The 22,610-nt window shown below is 43.2% G+C and overlaps 1 protein-coding gene across 1 annotated transcript; it reads left to right on the top strand.

Moving 5' to 3' along the window:
* Positions 1 to 905: 905 nt before the first annotated feature.
* igfbp5b (insulin-like growth factor binding protein 5b) lies at positions 906 to 17,433 on the top strand. The gene is made up of 4 exons (XM_079254117.1): positions 906 to 1,657; positions 10,742 to 10,956; positions 11,223 to 11,342; positions 14,217 to 17,433. Exons 1-4 carry the CDS (start codon positions 1,324 to 1,326, stop codon positions 14,346 to 14,348), a joined length of 801 nt encoding a protein of 266 aa, XP_079110243.1. The 5' UTR covers positions 906 to 1,323; the 3' UTR covers positions 14,349 to 17,433.
* Positions 17,434 to 22,610: the final 5,177 nt, after the last annotated feature.

Raw genomic sequence — 22,610 nt, 5'->3', positions numbered from 1 at the left:
CAAAGTGCGCGCCGCAGACGACTTTTAGTCTGGCAATGCAGGGTTGGAAGAAGCAAGATCCCGTGAGCAGAAATCAGTAAGTGGTTTGTATGAAAACATATTCTGGTTCTTTAGAAGCAGAACCAGACCGGGCTTGTTCAGAATGTGCATTTGGCGCAGTTGCTAAGGCAACCAGGTGTCCATTGTGTGTGTGCGGCACAGTTGCTCTGACTTTGTCCCTTTCTTTCTTCCAATCTCAAAATTACTGACATTCTGTGTCTCCCTCTGTGTGCGCGCGTGTGTGCGCGTGAGAGAGGGAGATGTGAGCGGTGGATTTGGCTCCTGGCAAACGCAAACGGTGTCCGGTGGAAGCAACAGGTGCAGACTGGAAAGGTGACTTCCAGCCAGCAGTTACCCAAACAAAAAGGGAACAGAGCGGGAAGAGAAAGAGAAATTCTTTCCCTCCTTTGGTTCCAGGGCTGTTTCATATGAAGTGGATGATTCAGAAATAATCCCCCGACACACACCTTTTTTTCCCTTTTCCCATCAAGAAAAGGAGGTTTTTCACTTCTCCTTCCCGGGGATATTCCGCTGACAAGAGGAGACGGTTCTGACTCAAGCAGGGGTTTTTACTGAGCAGTTTTTTGCGCAGTGAACGTGCAAAAGTTGGAGAAAACACACCAGAGTTGTGTCTTCTGTTTGCACACTTTGTTCCCCAGAGAGGATTGCGTCTCTCTCTCTCTTTAACTGTTGCTCCTTGTTGCACCTCGGTATCAGTTCAGCCCAAGAGCGATCCTCCTGCTGGGGACAAAAAAAAAAGAAAAAAAAAAGGAGCTTGGCTGGCTGCCAGGACGTGGGACAAGTGCGCCTCCCTTCCCTGCTGCTTTGCGTATTCATAGTTCGGGGTTTGGGCACGGCTGTTTTTAAAAAGGCAAGGCAGGTCTCAAGTTGATCAGTCTGCTCAGGAAACTTGCTGGAGAAAGTACCGGAGTCCAAACTGAAGAGGAGGGAAGCTCAGACTGCTTTTGCTCCTGCAGAGGGGAAGATTTCCGCAGAGAAAGGGAAAAAAAAACAAAACAAAACAGAAAATAGCACCATATTCATATATATAGCTTCTATTTTTTTTATTGCTTATTTTAAGTCACTGCAGTGTGCACAGCAAAAAGTGACATAAATGATTTTTTTTTATATATAGATAGCACCACTGTGGATAAAGACTGTTGGCTTTAACTGTAAAAATCGGATTATCTGACTGAGGCATTGTGTCCATTTAGAGCAGCCTCTACTTTTCCCCCTCCTCCTCGCATTTGAGCTTCATGCTATAAACTGAAGAGACCGACAACGATGTTTCTGAGTTTCTGCCTCTTGCTGACATTTATCTTGGGGCTGTCCGGGTGTTTGGGCTCCTACGTCCCGTGCGAGCCGTGTGACGACAAGGCGCTGTCCATGTGTCCTCCGGTCCCGGTCGGCTGCCAGCTGGTCAAGGAGCCGGGCTGCGGCTGCTGCCTGACGTGCGCGCTGTCTGAGGGCGCGCCGTGCGGCGTGTACACCGGGACGTGCACCAAGGGCCTGCGCTGTCTGCCCCGGAGCGGGGAGGAGAAACCCCTGCACGCCCTTCTCCACGGCAGGGGAGTGTGCACCAACGAGAAAGGATACAAACCTGCGCTCCCGCCCGCAGGTAAGCACGCGCACCGGCTGGTGAATGCATGATGAAAAGGACAGAAAATATAAGAAATACATTAAAAAAAAAAAAGGGGGGGGGGCTCTGGTTTTAATGCGTAAAGAGAAAAACTCTTGGTGTGTGGACATCCTAAGGAAGAAACTTGAGCAAATGTTTCCCAGCAGGACTGATTGTGGTCCCAAAGCGCGCCTCAGACTGGCTCAGAAAGTCCGGGATCATGTGCGGCTCTGCTCTCTGACACACCGCTGGTTTGACAGATGGTTTGAGGAGCCATCTCATTAACTTCTATCCACACCGTCTGCAGGAGCTTATTCTCCCTCTGCTGAGGCACAGATACACCGTGAAGGTGGGAAGCTCGGAACCCAACATGCTCCGAATCAAGCAGAATTCCCCAGTCAGGAGAAAAAGCTCCATGTGTCGCGGCTGTCATGGGGGGGGGGGGGGGGGTTGAGACAGATCCAGGTCTCAGGTCTTGTCTCAGATGTTTAGCTTTGGATGACAGGAGAGTTTTTATTCTTACATGTTTATCAGATCTTTCTGAAAACTGTGGACTGTTTGTTGGTGTTTGGGATATTACCAGGAGACTGTCCCTTTAACATGCAGCTCCTTTAACAAGTGTCTGTAAAAATAAAAAACAGGATTCTTCTTTCCTCCACTTTTCATCATTCACACCTCCCTGCTGGGGATGTGAAGTTCCTCCAGACAGAACAGGAGAAGAGAAAACACACACACACACACACACACACACACACACACACATCCATTGGTATTAACACTAGATGCTGCTCTGCTATTTGCAGGTCTTGTTGAAGCAGAATCCAGATAGATTTAGGTCTGCAGGCTACCCCTGGGGTGGCGTTTAGAGTCGGATTACCAGTAAAGCTGCATGCGTGAGAGAGAAGAGGGGAAGAAAACGAGGCAGAGGGAGAAGAGGAGCTGAGCCGCTTGTCCTGAATGATTTAGGACGTTCCTCGGTGTGGCTCAGTTTTGGTAGCTTGTCACTGACAAGATTTGTTGGAGGCAACCGCTTAAGGTTTGGACACAAAACGGTCTCCCCTTTGACTGCTGATGGAGTCATCATCATCATCATCATCATCATCATCATCATGTCTTCTTCTTCTCATGACAGGAGCAGAGTGTCCTCTCTGTGGTATATGAAGTAAAAAAAAACGACATGATGCTTTGATGTGAGAGGTAGTCCTCCCTATCAGCGCTGTGTTTCGGCTTCAAGTGTGTGCTTACTCTCATGTATATCTGGGTGGGGCTGCGTGGGTGTCTGAGTGTGTGTGTGTGTGTGTGTGTGTGTGAGACTGTTGTTAGTGATGACACCTCGGGCAGTTTTGTCTCACTCACACAGAGGCAGACTCCTTTGTTGGCCGTTGGAGGTAATCGGAGCATCTTTTCCTGCCTCTTGCGGTGCATTCATCGTACGGCCGCTCAGTAACGTCGCCGTGATTCAGCAGATCCCCACCTATCCTTCAACCCCTCACCCTCTTCCTCTCACCTCCCCCCCAGCTCTCTCAGATGGGAACTGGTGAGGTGAGCCTCTGGTTTCCTATCGTGTGGGGTTGCAGCTGGCAGCTGAGTGAGGCGAATGCAGGGAAGAGGAGCTCGAGTGTCCACAGCCGGCTAAATACTGAGCGTGACAGTGAAACAATGCCCCCCCCCCCACCTCTCTCGTTTTATCAGAAAAACCTCTGGCCATCACTCCGTCTGGCTTCATGTCTCAACAGCACAGTAATTCATGCTTTCCTCCTGCACCGTGACTCCAGGAGTTGCTTGGATTGTCGGCTGCAGGCGGTGGTATGCGCTGTGGGCGCGCTCTGCCGCTGAATCAGGCCCGAGAAAGCTTGCCAAGAGATATGACTTGACGGCAGCAGGCCTCTCATCCTTTCATCCCTCAGGCTTCTGAAAGGGCCTTATGTTTTAACAGATTGCTCTCTGCCAAGAAACAAAAGATGATCCGGCGCGCTTGTCGGACGTAGACGCTCCTTATAAGCAAAGCAACAAGAAACCTGCCGCCCTCGCTGACAACTTTAATACTTTATGTTAGTCTCGGCTCTTTGCATGTGTGTGTGTGGATGCAGTTTTAATGCGGGCTGTCTTGGCCGCAGCAATGTTCTGTAGAGCTCATGGTTTTTCTCATGTCACATGGCAACGTCATTAATATTTACAATCATCTGTAGGTTAAGGAACTGCAGGCCTCTGATGTTGCAGATGCGCCGCGGTCCCACTCCTGCCTTATCGTGTCTAATCACCATTCTGAATGTCATCGCTTACTTGCAGAAAGCCGTTCAGCTTTGAACGTTACCATCTGCTTTTTCCATGCTCACATCATCTCTGGCGCAGCTGGTTGTTGGTTCGTAGCTGAGAGGCCGAAGCAAGCAGGAGAGCTGATTCTGTCTGACGGTGCACCAGTGGCAGAACTCCGTGGGTATGCCACGTTGCCTGGCAGCTTTTACATCCAGCATGTGCATGCCCGTGCAGTGAGAGTTTAGCATGTTGCAAATGATCTGCTGCAGGTGTTTAATGGAAATAAAAAGCTCATTTTCTCATCGCGTCGCATGCAGACTGAGAAAAAAGAAAGATTGCAATTCGTTGAAAATGTGGAGCAAAGACTTGGATGTAAAGCTGTCGCCTGTTTTACAGCATCTTTCCAGTTGCGTTGGGATCACGGGGACGGTTGACAAGCCTTGGAGCCGTTTCTGGCGAGCTAATAACCTCTTTGGCACACTTGCTTGATTTCTCCCAGTAAAACTTTACAGTGGTATTTGTACAGCTTACTGGTCACTGACACCTAGCCTGCTGGTGGCAACAGCTGCAAAAGAAATCAACACTCACTGTAGTGCAGGGTTTTAAAATGATGTCACATGTGTTTGACTCGACCTGTGGGCCGTAATGTCGACCCCCAACACCTGGTTCCACTCTGGTATTGCTGTAAGAAGGGACAGGGATCATCTCTTTGTTGCAATACAAGACTTTTCAGAAAGTTTCCATCCGTAAGCAGGACAGAAAGGTTCAAGTTTCCAGGGATTTAGGAAAACAATGGGTTCGGTTTAGGGTTAGACTCCAGTGACTTTTCTGGAATGCTAGAATGACGCGTCCAAGGTCATTAAATTACCATTCCTCCTAAACGATGAAGAATGATCCTTACTTTTGATCAGTTAGAAAAATATTTTTTGATCAGAGGATCTTTGTGTGTATGTCATTAGGTAAACAGAACAAGTGTTTCTAACAACAGGAATACTTAAAAACATTACAAACAGAAGTGTTTCCCCTGACGGAACCACGAGCTTACTACTTCGCCCGCTCTGACTTTGTTTTTATTCTGCCTGAAGATCATCTTGCTCATCCAGAAGCCTCTCGCCAAAATAGCTGCGTTTGCCACGAGGAGGGAGTTCGAAGTTCGTCACACCCAGCAATTGTGCTGTGGTGATGGTAGCCCAAAAAGACATTGCATCCATGCGTGTGGCTTGTTGAAAACCCAAACCCAAATATGGGACGCGACCTCAGACCGAAATAAGCGATGTACAGTAGAACAGCCATGCGCCTCGCTCTGATCATTTCCTCTTCACATAGCTGCGAACTGAAACCAAACCTTACTTTGTGTTGCGGAAGCTGTAAACAGGTCAGGCGGTTTGCTTACCTATAGCTGCATTTCCCTCTTGGAAAGCCGTTGCATCCTCTCATAAGTCCTGTTTTGCCGTTTATGATCCTTGAATTGTTCTTGTTGCTATTTATACCATGCATTCAGAAAAGCAGGAAATTTTTTGATTGCAATGAACATATTCTGTGCACACAATACGGCGGGAAGAGTTATTTCCTACATATTCAGAAGCTGATGGAGAGCATGCACAAGGCTGAACAACTGAGGGTCCGCTGACAACAGGACATGCACGTCTGGTGGCAGAGCACATTCCTGAACAACAACATTGCATAAACTCTTTTTTTCCCCCGGATTTCTTCCAGCTGGTTTGGATGTGGGCCCTTTTCAGCCATCAGTCTCCTAATCCTTCACACAAAAGTGCCGTTCTGTTGTCATGTCCTGTGCAGCGGGATATACATCATTGGCTTTTCGGGTCAAATCCAAAATAGCTCCATCTGCCAGTTGTTATCAGCCTTTTGACCTTCACCTTACGGTTGTGCATGTTGAGATTAAAGGAAGACTATAAAATGTATGTTCTATGTTCAGCTGCGGTATATTTCTGTTCTCCCTCCCCTTGTTCTCTGTTCAGAAACACGAGAACTCTTCCTGAACAAAATTCCTCAGGTTGGCCGGGGTTTCTAAAGAAACGTCTCTTTAACTTAAACATTACGTTGCAATTTTACACTGGAAGCTAACATTAGTAGTTTAGCTTCAGCGTCAACAATACGTTTGTTTCTATTAAAGATAGAGACCGTTTAACTTGAACTCATGAGAACTCTTATTTCTTTATCTCTTAAATCAAATAATTTACAGCAACACGGGATGTCATGTGATTTCTTTGTTTTCAGTCAAGCAGGCTAATGGCTAATCTTGTTGCACAGCTCATCTTGAACTGGTAAAGTTTTCCCAGAAAACAGGGGACACAGCAGACGGCGTGGCAGCTTGCTACCATCGGATTGGTCCAGTAGAGACAGATAATTTATTCCTTCACAGCTTTAGTTGGATGTTTGTCAGATGTAGATGTGTGTTTATTAATTCTAACCAATAAATAAATAAGTGCAACAATAGTTTTGCAGTAAAAGTTTATTTAAAATCCAACCACAAATCTGTTTTCCAGAACTAATGTTGGAAAGTTAAGTGGAACGGGACTGTGTGTGTTTTACCTCAGTGAGTTGCAGATCTCAGTTGGATGCAGAAAATATGCGTCCAATCTTCAGTCATGCAATGAAAATAAAACCGTACGCAGCAACTTGTGGTGGATGCTCTGAGGAAAACACAGACTAGATGTACCAGGGTCGCTTTTTGTTTGCTTGGTGATGGTACCACCAGCTGATGGACACACAACTGTGTGATGCTTTAAAACTGCAGTTTGACAGGCGCTAGAGCGCCGTTTGGAATAAACAACGTCTTAAAAAACACCATAGAAGAAGTACACATGTCGCTTGATGCAGCTTCACCACAAGGTAAAGGGTGTGTTGGCAACTATCATACAACACTATATGTATCCCAATACATGAGCAACAGTACAATGTTTTTGGATATTTGCAATACTATAAAGTTAAGAAAACTGCCAGAGCAAAGTAAACGCTGAAAGATGTTACTGGACAACTCGCCTGATACGAACAAGGGGGTCTACATTTCATTACGAGTAAAAAACACTTTCTCTTTATGTACAAAATGAAGTCAAATGAAGTCATTACACTTAACTGTTACCCCTTAAACAATAATTCATTCATTATCCAAACCGCTTAGTCCGATTAAGGGTCGCGGGGAGCTGGAGCCTATCCCAGCAATCACTGGGCGGGAAGCGGGGTACACCCTGGACCGGTCACCAGCCTGTTGCAGGGACAACACAAAGAGACAAACAACCGTTCATGCTCACACTCCTAGGTACAATTTAAAGTAAGCAGTTAACCCAACATGCATGTCAGAGTACCTGGCGAGAGCCTTCGCATACCTGGGAGAACATGCTAACTCCACACAGAAAGGTCACCATCATCATCTAAATGTTGGGCTGTGACGATATGTTTTCGTCCTGATTTGATTCCAATTTTTAAGGTGCCAGTTTGATTTAAATTGCGATTCTCACAATTCCTCGATATCGCTGATTTTTGCAGACTAAAAACAAAAAAAATGTACGAAACTTTTTTTACTCGTCATTTTTCTTGATTTCAGTTAAGAAAAAACAACACAACAACCAGATCATCATTCAAGTACAAAGATCAATAAAAGATCAATAAAAACAATACAAAATGACAAAAACTTTTCATTTTCATTATTTTTTACATATATATATATATATAAATCGATTTTAAAATTGTGACACAAAAAATCCAGATATTTGATTTTTCGATTCGGTTTTCCCACCCCTATCTATATGTAATTTATAAAAATAAAAAACATCTAAATGCTTTTGGTTCTTCGTTTAAACATTCAGAAAAACCAAGTAAGGGTTGAGTGTTCCTCAGTAATGACCCACCGCTGTTAATGTCTGCATATTCAGTCAGTTTTTCCTAAAAAAAATCTATACAGTGCTTTTGAATCTAAATATAATATTATCACACAAAATATTGTGATATTTTAGTTTACCGCTATTTATTCACGGTCCTACTATAAAGTGGAAAATTCTTGTTAACTGAATGATATTTGATGAGTAATAAAGGGGACTACGGTCCCTGCAGGATGCAGTTTCATCGTACGACATGAATGTTTCTAAGCTGGGATATCGCTCAGAAACATTCAGGGCTTCTAGAAGGCACTAAAGCTCAGTTTGGAGAAGAAATCACAAATCATGTTAAGACACAAAATGAGACCATTATCGGTCTGCATGACCACAAGCTCAGCTGAAAAAACAAATATTTCAGTTCGATATTCATCCTGATGTCTTGGCTGCTAAAAAGGTCTAGAAAAGCCAACCTGTGCTTTTCTAAAGAGCTTCCAGGACCGAGCGGTTCTACTGCTCCACACGTTCTCAGGTGCCGTCTCAACTTCACGCCTCTCCTTCTGCTCGGTTATCAGGCCGCAGCTTTCAAATATTAAGCAGCAGAGGCAGTGTGACGCTGGAGGATGGTTTACTATCGCTGCGCTTTACGTGGCTCAAGCCCTCGGGCTCATTTCTCCCCACAATTATCTTGTCCTACCCCCAGATGAGATTAAACAGCACCTCTATTCACTGCTCTCTTACATCTTGTAAAGATATAATTTCAGATGCAGTGCAGACACCGACTGAATCAAAGGCAGGACAGAACCAAGTGCTGTAATGCTGGGAAATCTGGTGAAAGGCGGGGGAATCGATTGTCCTGCCTGCTTTGCTGTGGAAATGGTATAATTTTTGTCTTCAAGATCCAGTGGAGAGAAAAGTCCGAAGAAGGGGGCGGCTTATCTTTCATTCCTGGACTTCTGCCCGTAAGAAACTTGGGATATTCATGAAGCATAATTGTCCACAGATGTTAATTTTTAAACAGAGACGTATCAGGTGCACCTCCTTTGGCTGGTGCGCTCTTCTTTTCCTAATGAAATCTTTAGCTGGACAAGAGAGAGAGAGAGAGAGAGAGAGATAGAGAGAGAGAGAGATAGACCAGCTTTGGGTTCAGAGAAGCTGCACGAGTTGGCTTGCTTGGCTTCCACTCAGCCTCTTGGCTGAGTTTCAGGAGTTAAACCAGACCCTCTAAGCTTCCTTTACATGCTCTGTACCCTCAGAAAAAAAACGAGTTTTTCAGAATAAATTTAGAAATAAAATGAGAAGTGTCTTAACCTGTAAACACTACATGAATTTTAAAAGGCACCCTGTTGTTTTTATACAATATTCTCTAAAAAAAAACACAACTTTTTCTGTAAAGCAACTGACTTATAAGTCCAATTTATTTTGTTGTGTGTTTTTCTTTTCAGCCTGTTCATTTATGAGCTCAAATTAAGTGACACATGACACAGGAATGCATGTTGAAAACATAAGAAGTTTTATTGCCAAATATGTGGCATTTTAATCAGACGCCCTGTAAAAATGATTGGACTGTACAGCAGAAATGAAGTTTTTCCACAGTGGTCACATGCGTGCTGTACACATGAATGCTTGTTTGAAATATTTATTTATAGCCAGCAATAGCCTTGCAGTCTGAGCAGAGAGACACAAGGACATATCTAAACACAAACCAAGGCCTGCCAAGTCATGAGTTGTGAGATTCATTTCAAAGAGACGACAGTGTAGTGCAGAAGCCAAAGACCCAATTCTGGTAATCAACCTGCCCCCCTGCCTTCCCCCCACAGCCTCTCCGCCCATCCCACCGCCCCTTCCCTCCTCTCCCAAAGACTCCCAGACAATCATGCTGTGTCAGGCTCTTTGAACATCAGTTTTTCGGAGCGCATGCCCTTGTTTCGTCTCAGTGCTCGCTCCTCGGTGGTGGCAGCTTGTTAAATCATATTTTCCAAGCTGTTCTCTGCGTATGGAAGTTGATTTGTCGTTTAGCAGGAGTTGGCCTGTAGTCCAGCATTCCTCTCTGGTTCAGAGCGTCTGGCTCGCCGCACCGAGGCGGGTTTCCTTGTCAGATAAATATAGCCAGGGTCATCCACTGGCACCATCACTACAACCAGTTGGGACCTGGCAAAGTCCCCACAACAACTCTGTCCTTATGGTGCAGCTAAGCCAAAGAGGGTGGGGGGCTTCTTTCTGTGGCCTCAAAGAACCTCTGGCTGGGGGTCCAGGCTTAAGAGGCTGAGCCCCAAAGATAGGAAAGGGGGGTTTGGTTTAGGATAAAAGACCGGACCTGTAAATATCCTATCAGACCAGGCCTTTCAGATCCCTGAGACTACAGTGCCCCCTGGGGGAGCTGGAATCACATCTAGAAAGTGCATAAAATGTGACACAAACGAGCACAAGCGTTTATGTCTGCCCAGAGGGCAACTGTGTTTTCCTCAGCTTGCCATTTCATTCTGCTTCATGTAGGAGACGTTGCTGTAACGTTCCTGCTCCCGGGGGCCTCGGCCCTGGTCGCAGTTTGCAGTCCGGATGATATGTGAACACATTTTTCCCAGAGAAGTCTCGGCAGCCATGCAGCTTATGATGCGTTTTTCCCGATCTACTGAATCTGTGCGCAACAAAGTGTGTTTCTGCTTTTAGCTCGATGTGTCCAAGCTTTATATAACTAACTTTAGCAAAAGAAATGGACATATTTTATAAAGGAAAAGGAGGACTTGTATATATGGTCATAGCTGTGCTGGTTCATCACCCCTATAAACAAATCTTTAGCAACTGTTCAGACAAACCTGTTATTGTGCACAATATTGCAAATGACGGAAATCAATGAAAATGACACAATTGTCTCCTATACATACTCATGTCTGCTGGATGTGGGACCATGTCTTCCTGCACATAAGTGAGAAGCTGTCGCTTGGTAATACATTTTAACACATTGACCCTGTTTTCTGTTATCCTGGTGCAGAGCGGGAGTCTCGGGAGTATGAGGACACTATCAGTCCAGAGATGACAGGGGAGCTGCCGCCAGCTAAAGTGCCAATTCATCCCAAAGACATTGTGAACAGTAAAAAAGTCATCGCAGTGCGTAAAGAGCAGAAGAGGAAGCTTAGTAAGCAGCGCTCCTTTGGCTCCCCGCTGGATTACTCAGCTCTACCCCTGGACAAGCACGAGCCGGAATTTGTAAGTACTTTCAAGCCTCTTGTGTATGAATTTCTAATGTTTGTGGCTTCGGTACTTCTTAGTTGTGGAAAAATACAGCTGGATGAGATTGTTTCTCCAAGTAGAGCTTCACATTACAAAAAAAAGATTTAGACCTCCAGCTGCTTTTCCAGATAACGTAAAGTGACTGAACCTTGTTGTCTTGAATCTGCCAGTAACAGGAACGATAGGATAACCTCAGAAGACTATGTTGCTTGGTCGTAAACTTGTGTTGTACTTCTCTGAAGGGTCCCTGCAGGAGAAAACTAGATGGGATCATTCAGGGGATGAAGGACACTTCTCGTGTTATGGCGCTGTCTCTGTATCTTCCCAACTGTGACAGAAAAGGATTCTTCAAGCGCAAGCAGGTGGGTGTTGCCCCCAGTCTTTACACTTTCATGTCAAATGCTGACATTGTGCATTCAGGGGCCTCCTCACTATTCCAAGCATCTTTAAAAGGCTTGGTCACTGCAGCATTCAAAATAAACACCTTGCCTTTAAAAGAGTTTCAGGATTAGTTTTCCAGGTAAAACCCCACCTACTAACCCTTGGTGTAGTCTGGAGCAAATTGTTGGGGCTTGTTGAGGGAAAATGGGGAGTTGGTAGCTCCAGTCAAATACTGGGGTGGGGGTTGTCTGGTTGCATTCACACCACAGACAAAAACGCTGAGGGGATAAAATTAACAGCCAATACAAGAACTCTTCATCAAATTAGCAGTTTTCCAATGTATAAGTTTGTTTGTTTTGGTTGGTGTGTTTCAGAACTAACCCCTTGTATTCGGTCAGTCAGCATAATCTCAGCATGAAATCTGGACCAGTCACTCATCCAGTCTGATACTGGGCCTGAAAACACCCTGCAAAGTTCAATAAAAAAACTTTTGTCTGTAATTTCAAATACAATACAACCGGATGATACCATCATATGATATAAAAGAATACAACAAGAGGACACTCACTGAGTGTGTGAGTGTGAATGGTTGTCTTTCTGCGTTGGCCCTGTGATGGACTGGTTATCTGTCAAAGGTGATTACTGGGATAGACTCCAGCTTCACCACGACACTTAGTTGGACAAGTGGTTAAGAAAATGACAACAAGATGATAGAATATGGCATCATTTTATGCATAATAATTTGTTATACTTATAATATAAGATCAAATTATACACACTTTAAAATAATATAATATAATATAATATAATATAATATAATATAATATAATATAATATAATATAATATAATATAATATAATATAATATAATACATACAGTGGGACACCACTTGATATATTGGGTATTTGTTTTCCCAAATATGCAATACAATTATTATAATTTCTGCTTGGTTTTATGTAGATCACAGTGGTATCATATTGTGGTGTATTATTTATAAATTTTGTCACGGCTGCAAATGCAAAAGCAATTGAGGCAAAGCAAAAATTTCCCTACGGGAGCAATAAAGTTCACGGTACAGTATGGTATGGTATGGTACAGTATGGTATGGTATGGTATGGTATGGTACAGTATGGTATGGTATGGTACAGTATGGTATGGTATGGTATGGTATGGTATGGTATGGTACAGTATGGTATGGTATGGTACAGTATGGTATGGTATGGTATGGTACAGTATGGTATGGTACGGTATGGTATGGTATGGTATGGTACAGTATGGTATGGTACGGTATGGTATGGTATGGTATGGTATGGTACAGTATGGTATGGTATGGTACAGTACAGTACGGTATGGTATGGTATGGTATGGTACAGTATGGTATGGTATGGTACAGTATGGTATGGTATGGTATGGTATGGTATGGTATGGTATGGTATGGTATGGTACGGTATGGTATGGTATGGTATGGTATGGTATGGTACAGTATGGTATGGTACGGTATGGTATGGTATGGTATGGTACAGTATGGTATGGTACGGTATGGTATGGAATGGTATGGTACAGTATGGTATGGTATGGTATGGTACAGTACAGTATGGTATGGTATGGTATGGTATGGTATGGTATGGTACAGTATGGTATGGTATGGTACAGTATGGTATGGTATGGTACAGTATGGTATGGTATGGTACAGTATGGTATGGTATGGTATGGTACAGTATGGTATGGTACGGTATGGTATGGTATGGTACAGTATGGTATGGTACGGTATGGTATGGTATGGTATGGTACAGTACAGTATGGTATGGTATGGTATGGTATGGTATGGTACAGTATGGTATGGTATGGTACAGTATGGTATGGTATGGTACAGTATGGTATGGTATGGTATGGTACAGTATGGTATGGTACGGTATGGTATGGTATGGTACAGTATGGTATGGTACGGTATGGTATGGTATGGTATGGTACAGTATGGTATGGTATGGTATGGTATGGTATGGTATGGTATGGTATGGTACAGTATGGTATGGTACGGTATGGTATGGTATGGTATGGTACGGTATGGTATGGTATGGTATGGTATCATATCATGTCATGTCACATCGTGTTATATTGTACCACATTGTATCGTGAAATGTCATGTTGTGTTGTGTGCATCCCATCATATCATATTTTTTTGTATCGCATCATATCGTATCCCATCATATTGTATCGTATCGTATTGCATCATATCGTATCGTATTCTATCGTATCGCATTATATCGTGTTGTCGTGTGACAAATTTGATGATCATTTTGACATGATGAAAATATGACATTATAATATGAAATTACATGAAATATGATACAATGTGACATGTTATGGCTTACCACATGAAATCAAAAAATAATATTTGACAGTATAATATGTGATGCAGTATGATGTGATACAAAACATGATCCAACATTTCACTGTATGATACAATATTACATCATATAAAACACAATGTGATACAATACAATTTAATGTGACACTGATGCAACATTATGACCCAACATGATACCACATGGTCTCATACAGGAAGACATGATATGACACAATATAATATGATTATAATAAGTTTAATATTACTTATCACACTCATAAAGGAATTTATTTGAACATTGTGCACATAGGTGCTTTCACCATGAAACACTATTTTACACAACTGGAGATGCTTTTACAGTTGAAGGAAATATGCTGAGGTTTCTGTGGTTAGAAACCACCAACCATGTCTCCAAACTAGTAGTTAATTTCCCAGTTACATAGAAATGAATCACTGCACAATGCTGTGGCCTTTTGTCTCAAACTGTGTTGTGTTTTCTTGCCTCCAGTGCAAACCATCTCGCGGTCGCAAACGGGGCATCTGCTGGTGTGTGGATAAGTATGGCGTCAAGCTCCCGGGCACAGACTACAGTGAAGGAGACATTCAGTGTAAAGACCTGGAAAGCAGCAACAACGAGTGAAATGAGAAAGACCACCCTTGACCCCACCAATTCTCCCAATCCCTCAAACCCCCACACCCCCCACCCTGTAACCTCTACATGACCCAGGGCCCATGCCTCTTCTCTGAATCACACCTGTTTGCTCCGCCCTCTGTTCACCTCAAGATTTTTTGCTTTTAAATAAAATGGACAAAAAGAAGAGAAAAATCCAGACAAAAAGAGCAGGCTGAAAAAAAGACTAATTTCTTTGCTTTTTTTTTTTTTTTTTTTTTTTTTTTTTTTTTTTTTTTTAACCAAGCACTCTTCAATGAATGGGGGGGGGGGGGGGGATTCTGGACCCTGAAGATTTAATAGAAACCTTTGACTATCAATCATGAGATCCCTTTTTATGAGCCTGACTTGGAGAAAACATGTGCAGAATGTATATATTTTTACAGAAGCTGGGTATTTCCATACAATATTCTGTGTAAAGCTAAATTATTGCAAAGAAAAGAATAAGCATTGTGGCTTTAACACTAATCTGGCATGCTGGTTGGAAGGAATCAGTTTTAGGCTTTGTTACATCGTGCCACCATGAAACGGATAATTGGCAGAACAATCCCTCCTTTTTTTTTAAAAGAAAGAAACAATTGACAAAAAAATGGACCCAACAGTTGCCTCCATCTGGACATGTGGTTCTGTCAGAGCACGTATGAATAGGGGATCCTGCTTAGATATTATAACTTCACATAACAACGTGTGATTGGTGACGAGTATGTGTACAGTGCAAATGTGTGTTACATATGAGCCGAAGTTGGTGTATGATGGAGTGAGCCTATTACAAAAAAAAAAAAGTCTTTTTTCTTCCTCTTTTGTTTGATTTACGAGTATTGCTAACGCTTGAGGTGGTCTTGGGGCTGGCCTTGTCTTTAATGGAAAGAATGTCTCTCCGAAACAAAAGAGCAAGCAGATCTTCACAGATGAACCTTCGTAAGTGGCTCTTCGACATTGTAGCTAGCCTGATATGCCAACTGTGCCTATTTGACCAGACACTGCCATGCAGGGCGACACAGAGCTTCAGAGGGGCGCTGGCTCTACTGGTGGAATGAAGAACTGGAGCTCTCATGCTGGGGCTCAGTTACGTATCTGATCTTTTGATGACCCAGTCGAAGCCAGTCGCTTCTCTTGATTTGTTTGTGTGAAGTGTAGTTTTGTATGGTTTTGTTTGTGCTGTTTTCTTTGCCTTCAGTGAAGTAAAGGTTGCCCACTTTTGAGCCATGTTCCTTTTATCAAGTGGTTTCCCCTTCAGTACTGCTACTACAGTGTAACCATGGTGTATTACGTTACTTTTGAATATAGTTACTGAATGTTGTTTTTTCCTGCAGAAACAAAGTATGATAAGTATGTAAATGTGCTTGGATTTTTTTTTTTGCCTGTAAAGAATTTGAACAAGTTCTTGTGGCCTGTCAGGAGAGTGACCCACTGTCGTTTGACTACAGGGCGGTCGGAGAAGCGACGCCTCTGGAATTCTTCTGATTACACGCCTCTTTACAAAAGGTTATCTGCCTCTATCTCAGTGGAGCATGACCAAAACATAAAGGTTACAGGACATAACAGGGTCTTTAATGGAGCTGTCCTCTCTCTGTGTGCAAATCACAGTGCCTTTCCACATGCAAACACATTTAAATACTGACGTGAAAGTGTCAGAGATATCACACAGGGGCCGTTTCCAGACAGCCCCAGCTGGGAGCCGATACTTGACATGACGAAAAACAGACAGGTCTTGGTTCAGCTTAAATCAGGAGGGGAGCAGTGAATGTGGTAAGCGACATTGCAAATCTGTTTCGTAATCTCTGCATGTACCTCGGTTAAATTCTCGACCAGAAAGACGTGCGAGGAAGTTTAACCCGGAAAAGTTAAACCTCCTTCTTCTCTTTCGTTGACAACCAATAAGCTAAGATTCTTGCTATTTTTTTGTTCTTGTGAATGCCAATGTATATGTTAGAGAAAGAAAAGGAGGGAAACCAAAAGATGCTTGGATGTTGGTTTTCTCCTGCAATGGGGGGGGGGGGGTGATGTGTGCATCCTACATGGCTTCTGGCAATGAAAATATTTGTAAGGCTACTTGCCCTGTTTCCATAAACAACCCCTCCCCCCCACCCCCACCCTACCACTTTCGAATGAAAAAAGAAAAAAAAAGCAGCTTGCACTTATTTCATTTAATCACTATTGATATTGATACACAACGACACTCCACAATGGGATGTCATGAAGTTAGTGGAACGACAACAGAAAGCTACATGTTGTTATCTTGTGCTTACCTTTCAAAGATGATCCTTTGAGGTAACGTTAAATGACAGGGGCTGCAAAAGTCCACGCCTGGGAGTGGCCTCCAGTACAGCAACATCTGGTAGAGGAACAGAAAGCAGATGAACAGAATACACAGCCAGAGATGTTCTCACAGCCTATTGCACAGAAATGACAGCTGACAGAGCGAGAGTTGGGGGGAGGGTGGGGGTGGGGGGAGAGAGGAAAGAGGAAGAGCGAGCGCCATGGGCGGTGGTCATTATCAGGGCCTAGCCACTTCCCCGATGTGGGGTCACCAATTACATGACTTTAGATACATTTAGTAAGACAGTTACAAGGAGTCGTGGAAACGTTGGGAAAGCGTTGCTGCAGCGTGGAGCAGAGAAGTCCATCGCCTTCAGTCACCCAGTCGCTTCCTCTGGTTTCATGTCTCCTGCTTGGTTTGAACTCGTATTCACATTTCATTCTTCAGTAGGACAGTTACTACAGTACAGCTTTTTTTCTGAATACATAACACTTTTTCGGATGTAATGAGACAGTTCAATTGGTTCGTGTTTTTCCTAATTTGGTGTTCACTGGCTTGTGAAATAGACCCATCGGTGGCAGGAGGATAGCGGGAAATAATGGTCAGTATTTGGAGCTACATAAAGACAAAAAAGAATTTAAAAAAAAAAAGACAAAAAATCTCAAATTATTAAAGTGAATATCACTGTGTAATATTTATTCAACTTGTAATTTATGTACTCTTTTAACCTTTGTCTTTTTTTTTTTGTTATGACAAAGCATTTATTTAAATAAAGTTATGTATTCATTTAAGCACCCTGGTGAGGTTTTCATTTCTAGTTCTGTGTTCTCTTTTCTTTTATTTCAAAGAGGAGAAGCTTCTGAATTGGCTTCAGATCTACAGTTTGAATTGGGATGATCCTGATTGTAAGCGCTTGCTAATCTCTGAGGCACGAGCTGATAAACCTCTTAGACATTAAGTCTGAGACACCCGGGCTAGCCCACAGGATCTCATGCAGCATGCAGGATGTGACTTTATAAAGCCTCGCCTGAAGGCAAGTCACCTGGTTTTCAACACCGTAGTCAGAAAGATTGCACAGGAACAAGGAAGTCATTTAACACGAGTTTGAACTTCAAGAGATTGAGGAGAGGAGGGTGGGGGGGGGCGCTTAGTCTAGAGGGACCAGTTCAGTGTTCGAATGACTGAGAAGGAGGGATTTGTAGCCTGAAGGATGCTTCATCATGTTATGGAAAACCTGCCTTTAGTACCACTTAAAGGGGAAATGGACTCAACATTTCCGCTCAACACTGAATTAGCGCTAAACTTTAAACACATATGTGCTCTCCAGATCTGGCAGTCATGTTTGTAAGAAAGAACTAACTCAGATATTCTCTCTCGGTTTCAGCTTGTGAAGACAAAATGTTTGGAGATGTGAGGATCTGGGGATCTCCAGAGATGAGTCTCTGCTCTGTTTTGTTTCAGGAAGTGACAAAATGTGACATCTTTTGTAAGGGTGGAGGGGGTGGGGTAAACAAATTTTTTCCCTGGGGTTCTTTGTCCGACGTTGAACAAGTCCAGATGTTTGCGACAGAGGCAGGGTATGAAAGCGCTGAGGGCCCAGCAGTTCCTGTATAGCTGCCAGATCAAGGCTGCTGTAAAGGTTGTTGTGGTATGTTTCCTTGTTTGAGTGTGTATGCGTGTGTGCATGTTGACTTCAGGGAGGGTGGAAACATGTGCAGAAGATTTGATTTGTGAGACAGTGAACATGACAATTACTATTTGCCTTCAAAGAAACTGACAACTGCACTTAGGACTTCAAAGCATTTATGCCCCTTTTATTACACGATTAGACCAACGATGTTAGTCGTCTATATGCCACATGAAGTCACGCACCTCGATCCATCCCAAATCCAGTCCAACTGCAAGTCTGTTGCCACACACACCTCCAAAACCTGCTGTGATGTCTGTCTTCTCGTTGTCTCTGCATTTCAGTAATCCAGTCAAACAAATGATCAATCATGTAAAAATCAAAGTGTACAATTCATCAATTGGGGTCTTTGCAACAGCCATGGGATGTTTTAAGACAAACGTGCACAAAATGGCATGCAGATGTTTACACTGCATTAATGGGATCTCTGCAAATCACTGCTTGTTTAATACCATCTCTTAAAGTGGTAATAGTGGTTCTTGTCATCGCTGAGATGGAGATGAAAGGAGGTTTGAAAGAATGTGCAGCAGTGGCGAGCAAATCACATGACTTCAGGGTGGAATCCCGCGATGCTGGTGGGAGAATTTAGCAGACAAGTGTCTGCTGGTTTCATCCAAGCCCTTCCATCACAGACAGGCTGGAGTTGTGACTGTGAGAATCACAAACGTTAAGTAAGCTGACTGCAGGAGTTTGTCCTGCAAACAATGAAAGACGAATCTTTATATCACTGGTGTTAGGATTTTACATGCATTGTAACTGATCAGTTGACATCCCAGTATAGTATTGGGATAGTTGTGAGAAACCAGTTCAGACTGCTTAGTCTGATTCAGGGTCGCAGGGGGAGCTGGAGTTTATGCCAGCAGTCTCTGGGCGAGAGGCGGGGTACACCCTGGACAGGTAGCCAGTCCATCGCAGGGCAGACATCAGTTCTGGTCGAAGTATTTTATTCTGGTTCAGTTTACTTGATGCATCGCCGCAGTAACCATAAATTACTACTCATATACACAGACATATGGACCAAAAGCCCACAACTGGTTGATGAACATAATCTGGCACCTGTCTCTTTCCCCCTTACAGATACCAAGAAGTAGAAGACTGTACTACATCATTTTGACCTATCCCATGGTAATAAATGGTAAAAAATGCTACATTTTTTTACATTTTTTTAAAAGGCCAAATATAAATTTAATAGTTTAAAAAGAAACTAAGTTTTCTCCCCAGTCTTTTCTGTGTTAAGTTTTTTAAAAGTGTTCATCCGTGCAGATTGTTCCGCTGTTCTTCACACAGTGAATCTATTCAAGTCCATACACTCATCAGAACATCTTCCCATCGCTGTATGTGGTGGAAGTCTTTCCTGCCTGGATGAGCTGAGGCATAATAACTGGCTTTTTATGTACAAAAGATAAACTCAAGTACTTCCTGCTAACGCTGGAGAACCTCGTCATCCCAACAAAGATTAAACAACAATTATTTTGTTAACATTCAACAAGTACATCTTCCGGGTGTCTTAGGAACAAACCCACCGTCAACATGTGACGTTGTTGAATGCCAACATGAAGAAAAAGCACCTAAAAGACTGTCATGTGATAGAGTAAAAACACACTGAGTTTGAAGGCTATGAAACCAGCACTTCATTTACCATAAACTTAATCCAGCTGCAGATAAACAAAACATAACAAACTAAAGAGTGTCATGCATTTCACAAAAACTAGAGAAAACTGCTTTAGCATTGTGTGAAAAAACGTGTCACACAGCACGATTTCCCAGATGTTGCAAGTTTTGAAGGCAGCTGGTGTGCTGACTGCAGGAATGTCCCGGAGCCGTTGCTCCCGCTTTTACCATTAGCCATTGATAAACATGTTTCAGAGAATTCAGCAGCACATCTAAGGAGACTCACAACTGTAGACCATGTATTACCACACCAGCCCAGGACCTCCACATCCAGCATCTTCACCTCCAAGATCAGCTGAGACCAGCCTCCTGGAAAGCTGCTACAATCGGGTACTTCTGCACACTTCTGTCCTCTTCAGGGTGCTGACTTGACTGTGGTGCGCTGTCATCACCGACTTGAGTGGACAAGTGCTTTCATTCAGTGGCATCTGGCATTTTAGAGAGGTGTTTTCTCTGTGCACGGCCGGTGGCAGACTGTGTGGACGAGGGGTTTGCTGATGTCAGTGTTGGGAAGTGGCCCATGGTGGTTATGGTATGGGCAGAAAGTGTGTTATGGACAACAAACACATGTGCACTTTATTGATGGTATTTTGAATGCACAGAGATACCGTGACATGATCCTGAGGCCCATTGTCTTGCTGTTCATCCACAACCACCAGCTCATGTTGCTGCACGATAATGCACGGCCCCATGTCGCAAGGATCTGCACACAATTCCTGGAAGTTGAAAACATCCCAGTTTGTGCATGGCTGGCATACTCACCGGACATGTCACCCATTGAGCATGTTTGGGATGTTCTGGATCAGCGTATGTAACAGGGTGTGCCACTTCCTGCTAATATCCAGCTACTTCACACAGCCTCAAAAGAGGAGTGGACCAACATTCCACACACCACACTAAACAGCCTGGTCATCTCTATGCAAAGGAAAGAGATGACCGCGTTGTTCCCTTCTGACGCCTCCATTACAGTAAAACAGAACAAGTCTAGTGAGTTTAGATAATTCAGTTTTCTTAAGTAGAAAGTGGAGCTGTATGTGTCTTGCATGCAAGTGATTTATGACATTAAAATAGCCAATAACATGCCCCAAAGGTAACATAATCATATCGGTCCCCAGGCTGAACCCTGTTGAACATCGCAAGTCAGAGAAGATGGATCATAAAGACAAGAAAACTCGTGTCTGAGGCACGACTTCAACCAGTCTGGGGCCACACCTGATATGCCCACCCACTAATATAACTTTTTTTTTATCAGAATATTACTATCAACTATGTAAAAAGCAAGAACAAAGGTCAAGGAGGAAGAGTAGCTCCGGAGGAAAAGCGGTCATCTTTCAACTGGAAGGTTGGGAGATCAATTTCAGGCTTCCGCTGACTACATGCTGAAGTGTCGTTGGGCAAGACACTGAACTCTAAGTTGCTCCCTGAGGTGCCTTTCGGGATGTGTGTGTTGTATGAATATGTGTGTGAATGAATGAATGTGACAAGTAGTGTAAAGTGCTTTGAGGGTTGGCATGATTGGGAAAGTACTAAATGAATACAAGTTTAATTACCATTTGCCAAGGAGTACCGCAGCAGATGAGAGACGAGCATCAGAAGCCACATGGAGGATTCTGACATTTACAGGTTTGTTTAGGATCACACTAGCAGATGACATGACTCCCGAAAACCTTGGTATACAGAAGAGTTCATGGTCCACAAACCAGCTGCGACCCCCCAAGACAACACAGGTTGGTGTACATGACCCCCAGCCCCACACAACTGTGTGATACATCAGATCGGTCATCCTCTACATGTAAGGCTTGAAAACTTTCAGAATATTCATAAATAATGAGGGTAAAGTAGTTTTTGGTGATTCACTGTTGTGAGACAAGTACGTCACCCTAACCAAAATTCAGACTTTAAATATTTGAATCACTAACTTTGTTGTTTATGCATTGTTGGGGTAAACAAATTTAAGGTACTAATTTCACTAATTTAGGGGTTTAATGTAGACATTCCTTATGAAAATCCTTAATTTATTTGATAAATAAGGGCTATATATGTTTTACAATTATCTGGCAGCCCCCCCCAAATGATCTTGTAGCTACAAGATTGGGAACCTCTGCACTGAACAACTGCAAGGTGCACAAAGACAGTCATTTAATGATTGTGTTGTGAACTTTAACATTTGTTAACTGAGGCCTAAATAATTTAAACCTTAGAGATGTACGTGTGTTTTTTGTTGTTTTTTTTCGTATCAATATACATCATTTCCACAGACTCATGCATCATGACGCTATCACTAAGCACATATACTCACCCCATTATTACTCCTACAGCTAAGTTACTCTCCTTGGCCTATTGTGCCTGATCTGTAAACCCCAAAACAAAAGATGCCTCTTTTGATTTGTTCTCAGGAAATCACCAGCCTAAAACTACCATTTAATGTGGCGAAGAAGCCAAAGACCCACAAACAACACCAAGCCAAGCTGTCAAACATTAATAGCAAACAATCTGCCAAAAACAGCCCAGGCATTAATAAAACCAAATAAAAAGAAATGGGTAAAACAACATGTCACAAAGACTGAACAGAGTAGCAGAGTAGCTCATATTTTGCACAGCCTGATTATATGGA

Source organism: Telmatherina bonti (assembly GCF_933228915.1).
Source record: "Telmatherina bonti genome assembly, chromosome: 15".
In the NCBI taxonomy this organism is placed as follows: Eukaryota; Metazoa; Chordata; class Actinopteri; order Atheriniformes; family Telmatherinidae; genus Telmatherina; species Telmatherina bonti.
Note: the sequence above shows the minus strand (reverse complement) of the source record. Positions and strands in the feature narration are given on the sequence as shown.

What these genes read in the sequence shown, in the direction of transcription:
- igfbp5b (XM_079254117.1), top strand. Translation starts at nt 1,324, where the DNA reads ATGTTTCTGAGTTTCTGCCTCTTGCTGACATTTATCTTGGGGCTGTCC. An exon ending in ACCTGCGCTCCCGCCCGCAG is followed by an intron (nt 1,658 to 10,741) that starts GTAAGCACGCGC and finishes ATCCTGGTGCAG; the next exon opens with AGCGGGAGTCTCGGGAGTAT. An exon ending in GATTCTTCAAGCGCAAGCAG is followed by an intron (nt 11,343 to 14,216) that starts GTGGGTGTTGCC and finishes TCTTGCCTCCAG; the next exon opens with TGCAAACCATCTCGCGGTCG.